Source organism: Balaenoptera borealis (genome assembly GCF_965194805.1).
Source record: "Balaenoptera borealis genome assembly, chromosome: 12".
In the NCBI taxonomy this organism is placed as follows: Eukaryota; Metazoa; Chordata; class Mammalia; order Artiodactyla; family Balaenopteridae; genus Balaenoptera; species Balaenoptera borealis.
Genome location: NC_138869.1, coordinates 41,596,283 through 41,609,353, shown reverse-complemented (window position 1 = coordinate 41,609,353; position 13,071 = coordinate 41,596,283). Strand labels below are relative to the sequence as shown.

Sequence of the window (13,071 nt, the reverse complement as noted above, 5' to 3'; positions counted from 1 at the left end):
AAGCGAACCCTCTTGCACTGTGGTGGGAATGTAAATTGATACAGCCACCATGGAGAACGGTATGGAGGTTCCTTAAAAAACGAAAAATAGAACTACCATACGACCCAGCAATCCCACTACTGGGCATATACCCTGAGAAAACCATAATTCAAAAAGAGTCATGTACCACAATGTTCATTGTAGCTCTATTTACAATAGCCAGGACATGGAAGCAACCTAAGTGTCCATCAACAGATGGATGGATAAAGAAGATGTGGCACATATATACAGTGGAATGTTACTCAACCATAAAAAGAAAAGAAATTGAATTATTTGTATTGAGGTGGATGGACCTAGAGTCTATCATACAGAGTGAAGCAAGTCAGAAAGAGAAAAACAAATGCCGTGTGCTAACACATATATATGGAATCTAAAAAACAAACAAAAAAGGTCATGAAGAACCTAGGGGCAAGACGGGAATAAAGACGCAGACCTACTAGAGAATGGACTTGAGGACACGGGGAGGGGGAAGGGTAAGCTGGGATAAAGTGAGAGAGTGGCATGGACATATATACATTACCAGATGTAAAATAGATAGCTAGTGGGAAGCAGCCACATAGCACAGGGAGATCAGCTCGGTGCTTTGTGACCACCTAGAGGGGTGGGAGGGAGGGAGACGCAAGAGGGAGGAGATATGGGGATATATGTATATGTATAACTGATTCACTTTGTTATAAAGCAGAAACTGACACACTATTGTAAAGCAATTATACTCCAATAAAGATGTTAAAAAAAAAAAAAACTAAAGTAAAATCCCTAGTGATTTCAGTATAAAACAGGACTTAATATTGCATCTCAATTAGAAATTTTCATTTACTACCTTAATTTTTAATCACATTTTATAAAATGGCATTTTTAGAGTCTAAATTTCTGACATTTTTTTTTTAAGATTTATTTTATTGATTAATTGATTGATTGATTGATTGATTACTTTGTTGGGTCTTCGTTTCCGTGCTAGGGCTTTCTCTAGTTGTGGCAAGTGGGGGCCACTCTTCATCGCGGTGCGCGGGCCTCTCACTGTCGTGGCCTCTCTTGTTGCTGCGGAGCACAGGCTCCAGACGCGCAGGCTCAGTAGTTGTGGCTCACGGGCCCAGTCGCTCCGTGGCATGTGGGATCTTCCCAGACCAGGGCTCGAACCCGTGTCCCCTGCATTAGCAGGCAGATTCTCAACCACTGCGCCACCAGGGAAGCCCTGACATTTTTAAAGTAGACTTTTTATATATACATTATTGAGTTTTCTAACTTTACTAGTATGTAATTTAAAAATTTATTTTAGGTAAAATTACCATGTTTAGTAAATGTAACCAATAACATTTAAGTTGATGAAATGAAAATGTGTCACTTTTTCAGTGGTCTTCACAAGTATTGTAATGTCTGGGTGAAAGAAGTTAACACAACATGGGACTGTTTCTATATCAAATGAGGCCAAGATTGGAGGAATACAAACTCCATAAGGAAACATTTTTATTAGACATCTGTGCCACAGTATCACTACACTACATGCTTTCACGGAGTCCCTAAAATCAAGTCTAATATTTCAGAGTCCAGTTAATATCTTAGAGCTTTTGGTTTTACTGTTGTTTTTCCACTTTACTTTTCTGTTTTGTCATTTTCTATCTTATCTTGTGGGCCTTCTACAATTTTTTCAAGTGAGATTATATTTGCATTGATGTATTTTTTTATGTGGGATTACAACCCACATTTAATTTTTTTACTTGGTACTGGTTCTTTTCCTGGCTCTTTGCAGCATAGAATTTTTCTCAGTAGTGACTGTTACTTATTTCTTGTGTTGATAAATTTGATGTTATAAAGAATTTTTGTAAACCTAGCTAACAGGAAACCTAGTTTGGCTTTTCATGAAAACTGTACACCCAGTAAAAAACTATGTAGACTAAGAAAATAAGCTTATTCTCTTAGGCCAGTCTATGTTTTGGGACACTAAAGAGACATTTTGGTTTATTTTAGCTATCCTATTCCTAATTTACTTTCTACATTTTGTTGATTTTAGTAGAAATCTTAACTTTAGGTCAGAAATATAAAGCCCTCCAGTGGATGGATAGCTCTAGATAGCATTTTGTATGAAGGTGAGTTATAAGTAAAAGTCCATTGAGACAGAGTTATGGTTGTAAGCATGAAAGATTCAATGGTGGCTTTTTAAGAATAAAGGAATTGTGGCTAAAGTCATATTCGTCATTCAGGTTCTATTAGTGATAATTAATTATGGACAGATTATATGGTGAAAAAGTCATTTTTGTTTAATGTTGGAAGAGTTACTTTCCATGTGTTTGGAGGCCCTTCATACTCATTCTCTCCAGTTTTAGGTTCAGTGATTGTACTTTCTGTTGCAGTAGTAAATCTTCTCTGTACAAGTGTCTGTATCAACATTTTGCTGGTGAGAAAGGAGAACACGGGTATTAATTCATGCACTAATTTGAATCTCTGTTAGATGGGTAACAGTATTTCTTTTTTATTTATATCCCTACTTTTTCCAGAAATGATTTAAGAGGGCCATTTAGGAGTATATTTTTGGGCCCTTAATGTTTCTTAGAATGAACACCATTTATATTAAGAAACTTCTGACTGCCGGGTTTTTTTTTTTTCCCCTATAGGCCCAGTCTCCTTTGGGGAGGTTTAGAAATACACTTTACAGTATTATTTAGCAGACATAGAGTTTTAGTGTGTCTAGTTTCTCTGTCATTCCCCACCCCCACCCCCAGTAATTGAGTATGAGACATTGTTCAAGGCACTTTACATATATCAACTTTATCAACACCACTTGCCAGTTAGGTATTATTAGCCCATATATTACAGATTTATTAATTTCTTTCAGTTACCAAATATTTGAGTGCCTAATGCTGATCAAGCACTCTTTCAGCTGGGACTCAGCTGAAAAGGATAAAACAAACTTCTCATTGAGAAGAATAAGGAAGGACAAAACAGGTAGAAGGAGATAGAGTGATAGTGTGCATTGGGGTGGGGTGGGGGGTTATGTTTTCTATGTATTTATATAGGATAATCATGGAAGGCCTTTGCTGAGAAGATAACATTTGGGCAGAGAATAGATGGAAGTGAGGAAGCAATTCTGTGGTTCTCTAGGAGAAGAGCAGGCCAGGCATATGTGGCATGGAGTATAAAAGTCCTGAGGTATGGGAGCTTGCTTAGTGAGTTGAAGGAATTGCAGCGAAACTGGTATGGCTGTAGTTGAGGGGTTGGTTAGGGAGGAGCAGAGAGTGTGGTGGGAGATGCAATAAGCAGAGGTTGTAGTAAGGACTTTGGATTGATTTTTTTTTTGGCTGCATTGGGTCTTTGTTGCTGCCGCGGGCTTTCTCTAGTTGCGGTGAGTGGGGGCTACTCTTCGTTGCAGTGCGTGGGCTTCTCATTGCGGTGGCTTTTCTTGTTGTGGAGCACAGGCTCTAGGCGCGCGGGCTTCAGTAGTTGTGGCTCGTGGGCTCTAGAGCACAGTCTCACTAGTTGTGGCACACGGGGTTAGTTGCTCCGCGGCATGTGGGAATTTTCCCGGACCAGGACTTGAACCCGTGTTCCCTGCAATGGCAGGCGGATTCTTAACCACTGAACCACCAGGGGAGTCCCAGGACTTTGGACTTTATTTTGAGATGCGATGCCATTGGACAGTTTTGAGCAGAGGAGTAACTAAGGCTCAAGGAGTTATACTTTGCTTTTGGAGTTTGAAGACAACACCCAAACTTGCCCCAGTAATTCTTGCATTATAAAGTTATATCACCAAATATTTGGGTAAAATCCTGTGAGTAAGATTCCCCTAGCTTAGAAGTTGGAGAGTTGTAGCAAGTTATTGAGGAAGGAGGAGCTGGTGTTTCGGGAGGCAACACTAGTTTAGCATTTCTTAGAATTCAATCATGATGTGACTTAAGTCTAAGGTATACATGATAATTGATTCCCTGAAGGAAGCAGTCTTTGTAGTAAGTTATAAACTTGGTGTTTTAAGAATACGTTCCTTTCCTCATTCAATTTTCTACAAAAATTTATATCTGAAAATGCTAAAGTATAAAAATATATCTGACTCTTAAGTTCCTAACAGTGATCAAACCATCAGATGTTGACTCATCAGATGAGAAAGACTGATACACTCTTCTATTAAATGTATATGGTGACAGTGAAATTGATGAGGAGTCCGGCAGTCTGACCATCAAAGGGGTTTCACTTTGTGTACCAGCACTGTGAAATCTTGGAAAGTCAAAGATAAATGATGAAAATGAAAGGAGAGAATTATAGTTGCAAACGTACATTGTCCAGGGTTATTGTAATAGGAAAACAGAAATTTAGAAGATGTGTCATTGTACTAGCTCATTAAAAACATCTTTTTACTGTTGATTCTGTTGATTTACTGTTGACTTTTTTTAAAAATAAATTTATTTATTTTTATTTATTTATTTTTGGCTGCGTTGGGCTTTCGTTGCTGCGTGCAAGCTTTCTCTAGTTGTGGCAAGCGGGGACCACTCTTTGCTGCGGTGCGTGGACTTCTCAATGCGGTGGCTTCTCCCGTTGCAGAGCATGGGCTCTAGACACACGGGCTTCAGTAGTTATGGCTCGCGGGCTCCAGAGCGCAGGCTCAGTAGTTGTGGCGCACGGGCTTAGTTGCTCCGTGGCCTGTGGGATCTTCTTGGACCAGGGCTCGAACCCGTGTCCTCTGCATTGGCAGGCGGATTCTCAACCACTGCATCACCAGGGACGCCCAGGACAGAGCTTTTTGATAAACAATATTGTGAGAGTTTACTTGATGAGAAATGGCTGACCTCTGTAAACATGTTATGTTATCTGATCAAGTGCTTACCTGAAATCTTGAGGTGGTGCTTAATCTGCATGTGATTTTATCCCAGTTATTCTCTCACTGTTGTTTTATAAAAACATAAAAAATTGGGACTTTGTTGTTGCTTCTGTGTGAAATTGTTGCTTAACCCAAGGTCATGAAGATTTACTCCTATATTTTCTTCTAAGAATCTTTGACTTTTCAAAATATAAATATTTTTAATATCTTCTCTGGTAACTCAGAACCACCCCACAGATTTCTAAAAATTCCTCTAGAGTGAGTAATATCCCCAATTCAATGCTGTTGTATAGGGGATAATATATGGGAGTAGAATTTCAGTGTCATACAATATGCAGATAATATTGCATTGTTTTTGAAAGTGGGGACCATTTATTATCGCCCTCACTAGCAGTATCTGATCTCTCTACATTGTCTTGCCAACACCTGATATTGTTAGAATTTCAAATAAAAATTCTAACCATTGTGGTAGATGTGAAGTATAGTATTGTGTGTGTATTTATTTCAGTCAGGTTATTGAGGTGTAACCTATATACAGGAAGAGTCATCCTTTTTGGAGTATAGTCATAAGAATTTTGTGAATTTTGGCAAATGCATAATCTTGTAACCATCATCACAATCTAGATACAGAACATTTTCACCACCCCCAAATATAACATCATGCTCCTTGTAGTCAAACTTCCTTCCCAACCCCTTTCTCTCAACCCTGGCAACCACTGATCTGTCCTTCTAGTTTTGTGTTTTCCAGAGTATCATATAAATGGAATCACACATTATATAGTGTCTGGCTTTTTTCACTTAGCATAATGCATTGGAAAGCCATTCATGTCATATGTATCTGTAGTGTGTTCTTCCTTAGCAGTATTTCATCATACAGGTTGAAACCACATTTTATTTATCTGTGCAGCAGTTGATGGATATTTGAATTGTTTTGTTTTTGATTGTTATGAATAAAGTTGTTATAAACAATGAGTATAGATTTTAGTGTAGGCTTTTTTGTATTGGGCAAATACCTAGGTGTGGGATTACATATAGTAAATGCGTTAAAAAAACAAAAGACTTTATTTTTTAGAGCAGTTTTAGACAAAATTGAGTGGAAAGTACAGAGAGTTCCGGTATACCCCCGGCCTTCACACATGTGCAGCCTCCCCCAGTATCAACATCACTCACTAGAATGGGTACACTTGTTACAATTGATGAACCTACACTGACAAATCATTATCACCCAAAGTCCATAGTTTACATCAGAGTTCACTCTTGGCGTTGTACACACTATTGGTTTAGATAAATATATCATGACATGTATCTGCCACTATAGTATTATACAGAGTAGTTTTACTGCCCTAAAAATTCTCTTCACCTATTTATCCCTCCCTCCCCGCTAACCCTTGGCAGCCATTGATCTTTTTACTGTCTCCATGGTTTTGCCTTTTCCAGATTGTCATATAGTTGGAATCATACACTGTGTGGCATTTTCATATTGGCTTCGTTCATTTAGTAATATGCATTTAAAGATCTTCCATGTCTTTTTGTGGCTTGATAGCTCATTTTTTTTAAATCACTGGATAATATTACAGTGTCTGGATGTACCACAGTTTTATTTATCCATTTACCTATTGAAGGTCATCTTCGTTTCTTCTAAGTTTAAGCACTTATGAATAAAACTGCTATAAATATCCATGTGCAGGTTTTTGTGTGGACATAAGTGTTCAACTCATTTGAATAAATACCAAAGAGTGAGTCTGATGGATCTTGTGGTAAAAGTACATTTAGTTTTGTAAGAAATTGCCAAACTGTCTTCCAAAGTGGCTGTACCATTTTGGATTCCCATCAGCAATGAAAGTTCCTGTTGCTCCACACCCTCATCAGCATTTGGTGTTGTCAGTGTTTTGGATAGTGGCTATTCTAGTAGGTGTGCAGTGGCATCTCATTTTTTTAATTTGTAGCTCCTGAATCACATATGATGTTGAGCATCTTTTCGTATGCTTATATGCCAACTGTATATCTTCTTTGGTGAGGTATCTGTTCAGGTCTCTGCCCATTTGTTAATTGAGAACAAACTTGTAGTTACCAGTAGGGAGAGGGGAGGGGGGAGGGGCAATATAGGGGTAGGGGATTAAGAGGTACAAAGTATTAGGTATAAAATAAGGTACCAGGATATATTGTACAACACCTAAAGTATAGGCAATATTTTATAATAACTATAAATAGAGTATAACCTTAAAAATTTATTCTTATATGGAGTGTGCTTAAGAAATCTTTGTCTAGCCACAAGATCACAAAAATGGTCTCTTGTTGTCCTTGTATAAGTTTTACACTTCTAGATACATTTTGAGGTAATTTTCTTTATAGTGCAAGGTATATAGGTTGGGGTTCTTTTTTTCTTTTTGTATATGTATGTCTAATTGTTTCAGCACCGTTTGTTGAAAGACTATCATTTCTCCATTGAAGTGCTTTTGTACCTTTGTCAAAAATCAATTGTTCATTTATGTGTGGGTTAATTTCTGGATTTTACAATCTATTTCATTGATCTCTGTGTCTATTCTTTAGCCAGTATTACACTCTCAATTATGGTAGGTTTATATTAAGTCTTAAAATCAGGTAGTGTGGGTCATTCAAATTTTTTCTTTTTTCAAAATTGTTTTGACTATTATAGTAGTCATTTGACTTTCCTTATAAATTTTAGAACTTGTTAATACCCTACCAAAAATTTCTCTGGGATTTTGATTGGGATTGAATTGAATCTATAGATCAATTTAAGGATAATTGATATCTTAACAGTGCTAAGTTTTATAATTCGTGAACATGATAAACCTCTTCATTTATTTAGGTCTTCCTGCATTTCTTCTTTTCCGTCCTCTTCAGGGGCTGTTAGTTTTCTGGTTTTCACTGTGAATGTGGGACTGGTTTTCAAGTTTAACACAGGGATGTGGAGAGGGAGATGGGATAGGGCAAGTTAAAAGGGTCGTTCTGACTGAGATTCAGATTTCTTGAGTAAATACTCTTTGGAATATTTCAAGTCTTTAGTTTGCTTCTAGAGTTCTAAAAAAGTTGATATTGACAGTTTTTGCCAGTGTTATTATTGCTTTTACTGAGGATAGGGTTTTTTTGGCAGTCCTTACTCTGCCATACCTGCTGATGTCATTCTTTATCCTGTTTAAGATATGGTAAAGTGTCACATTGGTAAGGTTATCACTTACCAAAAATGAAGATATTGAGACTCTCAAGTGTAAATTGAGTTATTCAAATTTATGATCTCATCTGTTGTACTAAACAGAAATAAGGGTATTCTTTTATTGTTTGTTATGATTTCAGGGGAGAAAAAGTTGATTCTTTTCCTCATAGCTTTGTTGTGGGACTTAAAGGTTAATACATGGAACAACTCAATTTCAGAACATGGAATTAAGGATAGTAAGCTCTCAGTTAATATTAGCTATCATCAACAATCTCCTCTTTCTTTTTTCTTCATATTCCTCCTTTGAATATAACTCTTAGCTTCCTCTTCTACTCATTGGAGTTGTTTCCCCTTAAACCCAAGTAGAGAAACTATAGCAACCCTCTGAAAATAATAGATTGGATTTGAGAAAAGTTGGTAAAAAAATTTCCTTTCTCTGAAAATTGTTTTTATTGTGTAATTTTAACTTTCATTGTTATTGCTGTGTATGAATGGTGAGAGGGAATAAGTGAAGCACTGATGTCAACTTCAGCAGCTGGAAAGCCAAGAAATGAGGGTGGTGTAGTTTAGTGCATGGGAGAGTCAATGAGACCAGGAAATAGAAAGTCTGGGCTGTACTCCCTATCTGCCACCAAAAAAGCTATATGATTTTGGCATTTTCCTAACCCCTAACGGTTTCCTCTGGGAATTTTCAAGGAGTTGAATATATGTCCTCTGAAATCTTTTCTAATTTTTTTTTTTTTTTTGGTCTTATTCAGTTGAAAGGGATTTTGTGCTTTTTGATGAAAATTGGGAATGTTGTATTTATTGTAAGATTATTTCTTTTGGAGTAAACTACGCTTAATAAAGGCATAAAGTGCCTAAAACTTACTAGAAAGTTTTGCATTAATTAACTAATTATCCTAAAAATAATGTCTCTTACAGAAAATGACAACAATATGATTTTAATATCTTTTGTATGCTTTGTTTTAGGTTGGTATAGAGGAGTTTCAACAAAGAAGCCAAATGTAAAGGTAATGAAAAGTTTACTGTTACCTTTTCTAATGTACAAAGCAGCCTAGTATATTTGTTTGATATAGAAACAATTCTTACTTGTCGGTCTTTGAATCTTTTACAGTGACCACATTCATTCTTCCCTTTATAGATCTGTACCAGACTCTACTCTGTCTCAGCAGTATTAAAATGACTTTTTAAAAAGGACAGAAAAGTGTGTGTATGGTAATAGAGGCAAAGCTTATTTTGAAAAAGCCTATTTAGGACATTTAATATTTTTTCCTTAGAACAGTTGACAAAAGTATATTGACTTTTTCATAGGCCTAGTCCTGTGTAGTCATGTGATTAGTTAGATGAATTTATTTCTAAAATGGAAAAAACTTTAAAAATAATGTTCAGTTAGCTACATCTCTGTTGATCATAATGTTCTTGTTAAAATATAAATTTAAATAAGACTTTTAAGTGCCAAATGCTAATTTTATGGACTAGATTTATGTGTTTATTCTATTACCAATTAATAGTAATTTGATCAAACAAAATATATTTTAATTGGCAGTTATAATACATGTAGCAACATTTTTTTCCAGTAATGCATTTGCAAAAACTTCTTTCTGCTTTACTTTTTCTATAATATTATCAGTTTTTCTTATATATTTTCTGTAGGCTTAATATTTAGTGTATTATGCTTTTTCTTATGTAGAAAATGCCAAAATTATCACATTATTTTTATTAAAAAATAAAAATTTTCAGAGTTGTAATCATCGATTTTACCAGTAGAATCACTTGTTTCGTTAGTTTTTAAGGTAGTGATCATAAGACAGTATCTTCAAACTTTCATTCCTCATAGCTAGGGCTTCTTATCCTTGGCATTGTTGACATTTTTGGGCCAGATAATTCTTTGTTATCTTGTACATTATAAGAAATTTAGCAGCATATATGACCTCCACTCACTAACATCTCCTCTCAAGTTGTGGCAGTGAAAAATGTCTCCAGACATTGCCAAAGGCCCTGGGCCTTGGGGGTGGGAGGTAGGTGGGGTGGTGGTGGTAACATTGCCCCAGTTAAGAACCACTGCTTGTAGGTAATTTTTTACCTTGTGTCTCTAGTTTTAAGACACACTTTCAGGTGTTCTTTCCATCTCAGGAAGGCTCATGTGGAAATAATTTCTATTTGTATTTTATGTTTGTTATCTTGATTTGAAATTGTTAAAAATTTAGAACTTGAATAAATGAGAAATCTTATAAATGATTGGAAAGCTGTAATTTGTGATATTACATGCTATTTATTTATTTTTATTAATATTTGTGATCTTAGCCACCCCACCACCTTGCTTCGAATACTAGGGTTTGGGGATCAGTGTGGAGACAGTGGTCTTTGAAATTATTTTATTTTTGTCTTTAAAATATCAGTTGATGCACAGTGTGTGGCTTGAAAACCTTGTTAAGTGGGACATGAATGATGATACCCTTACAATAATCTATTGCTGTGCTGCAAAGCACCCCAAAATATAGTGGACTAAAACTAACCATCATTCTGTATAGGTGACACCACTTGTGGCTACAGTTATCTGGGGGCTCAGCTGGCTGGAACGTTCAAAAGGGTTTACTCACACGTGTGGTATGTTGGCAGGGATGGCTAGAAGGCTGTCCTCAGCTGGATCACCGAAATAGCTACATGTTGTAACCTCAAGGTCTCTATCTTTCCATGTGGCTTCTCCAGCAGGTTAATCAGAGTTCTATTTTAGAGTTAAGGAAAAGTGCTCAGAATCTCATACCTATTTTCTAAATTCTTTTTCCTGAAACAAAGGTGTTTAGAGCCTGTGGGAGAGGCCATTTTGTGATTAATCTTAGCAATGATTTGATAAACTAATCAAAATGAGGGAACCAGATGACACTAATCTAAAGTGTTAGAAGGAATTCTCTGGCGGTCCAGTGGTTAGGACTCGGTGCTGTCACTGCGGTGGCCCGGGTTTAAACCCTGGTTGGGTAACTAAGATCCCACAAACCGAGCGGCACAGCCAAAAAAAAAAAAAGAAAAAAGAAAAGAAGTGTTAGAGCTCATTTTGTCTGATCAGACTCCTTTAATATTTTTAGTTTGGGCTAATGTAGTACTTTTGAGGTTGTGTATTTTGGTAATAGCAACTCCATTCTAGAATCTTAGATTACTGTAGCATTTATTAGCGACATGTATGTATATACCTCTTGATAGCTAGTATTTATATTCTTAAACTTAAAAAAATTAACAGATGGAAAGACAGTATTAACTAAATTTCACCCTGTGGCAGTGATATTTTATGGAACTATGTTGAAAATTCTTTCATGTTTGTAAAAGATAATCATTTAGTGATTTTACACATATAGAATGATAAAAAAATGCATCCCTATATATCTTTTATTTATCTTAATATTATGATCACAATAATTAGAAATTTCAATAGGTTTTTCATAGCTATTAGTGGCTAAAGAAAAATGAAAAAGTTTACTTATTAAACTATGTCTTTAGTTATGTACAATTTATACTAATAATAAAACTTGAAATAGCCCAAATAAAATAGCGTCTGAACTAGATAGCATTCAGAAATAATTAGTAAATGGTAAAACATTTCTTTGTATAAAAAGTTTTACTATAAAATGCCCTTTCAGTTATATATTTTTGTGACCATATATTAAAATTGTACAGTTTAAGAGAAGTATAATATGCAGGTAATATGTACTACTAAATTTTGTGAATTAAAAAGTAGGAGAATAAGATAAAATTAAGGAAAAGGAGAACAGATATTTGATGATAATTCTGTGCATTTTATAAAGCATATGCCCAAGAGAAAAGGAATGAAATTCAAGAGAATTTATATTTACTTTCATTCTGTGGTTTCAGGATCAGTTCTTATACAGTAATTGTCAACTGGATACCTAGAATTCTGCCAGATAGGAACAGGACATTATTGAATGTTTTACACAGCAAAAACAGAAGTATAGAGGCGTGAAATTGCAAGGCATGTTCAGGGAATGGTAAATAGTCCAAACTGGCTAGGGCATAGTGCCTGGATGAAAGTGATGGATGGTAAGGCAGGAAAGGTACATTGGATCCATATTTACAGAGTCTTATATACCAAAGACTATAAGGAATCCTAAGGAATTTGGATTATGTCTCTTTGGCAGCGGGGAATCTGTCATTTAACAGAGGCACAGATTCACTCTTGCCATACAGTATAACCATGAAATAGAGTTTATTGGAGAAATAGTAAGCACCTGTTAAAGATACATATTTAAGTACTTATAGGTAATTTCTGAAATTTGCTCTAAAGTATGGCAATGGGTGAGAATATGTACATGGGTATTAATTAATCAAGTTTGGCAAAACATTGATCATTGTTGAAGCTGGGTGGTAGGTTTGTGGAGGTTCAATATACTGTTCTCTCTTAATTTTGTATGTAATTTGAAATGAGTGTAACATTATTACTTATCTTGTAGAATTGTTAGAAATCAATGAGCTTATATGAAGCTCTTAACACAGCACCTAGCATATGGTAACAGTACAGTAAATACTTGTTTCTGTTGCTATAACAACAACTGCTATGATAGCATAGGGCTGGAAATGAGACTTTAAAGACTGCCAGCATCTTGGAGGACAGAAAAAGAGGTATTAGCACATGGAGTTTGAGAAATGGAGGTCATAGCTAAGGAAAAGAAAGTTTTTAAAAAGCAGAGTAATTAATGATTTCAAGTACTGTGGAGTAGTCTAGTAGAATAGAATGAGTACTGAGTAGGGGCCATTGTGTTTGACAGAAGGCCATTGGTGATGTTTTAGAGAATCCCATGTAGTCATAGGATGATAGTGGCAGAAAGCCAGAGTCTAGTGGGTTGAGTGATAAAGAGAGAGAAGGTAGAGTAGTTACCACAGTAGGTTACGGGTGAAAGGAAGGAAGTAGATGTAGATTCTTGGGAATATAAATAAGGCTGTAGTGGTGATTTTGTGAGTGGTGGACTGATGAACATTTCAAATTTGATTTAGGTAAAATTCTGGAAAATGCTAATAATTTGTAATGCCTTAAACCAGTTAC

General features: G+C 35.9%; 1 protein-coding gene across 4 annotated transcripts in view; it reads left to right on the top strand.

The window, feature by feature from the left end:
- Positions 1-13,071, top strand: part of DOCK3 (dedicator of cytokinesis 3) — a 384,134-nt gene that overhangs the window by 66,391 nt on the left and 304,672 nt on the right. For all 4 annotated transcript variants that reach the window (XM_082348082.1, XM_082348083.1, XM_082348081.1 and 1 more), the window contains exon 3: positions 8,991-9,031. In XM_082348082.1, coding sequence (XP_082204208.1) covers positions 8,991-9,031 — 41 coding nt within the window. The remainder of the gene's footprint in view (positions 1-8,990; positions 9,032-13,071) is intronic.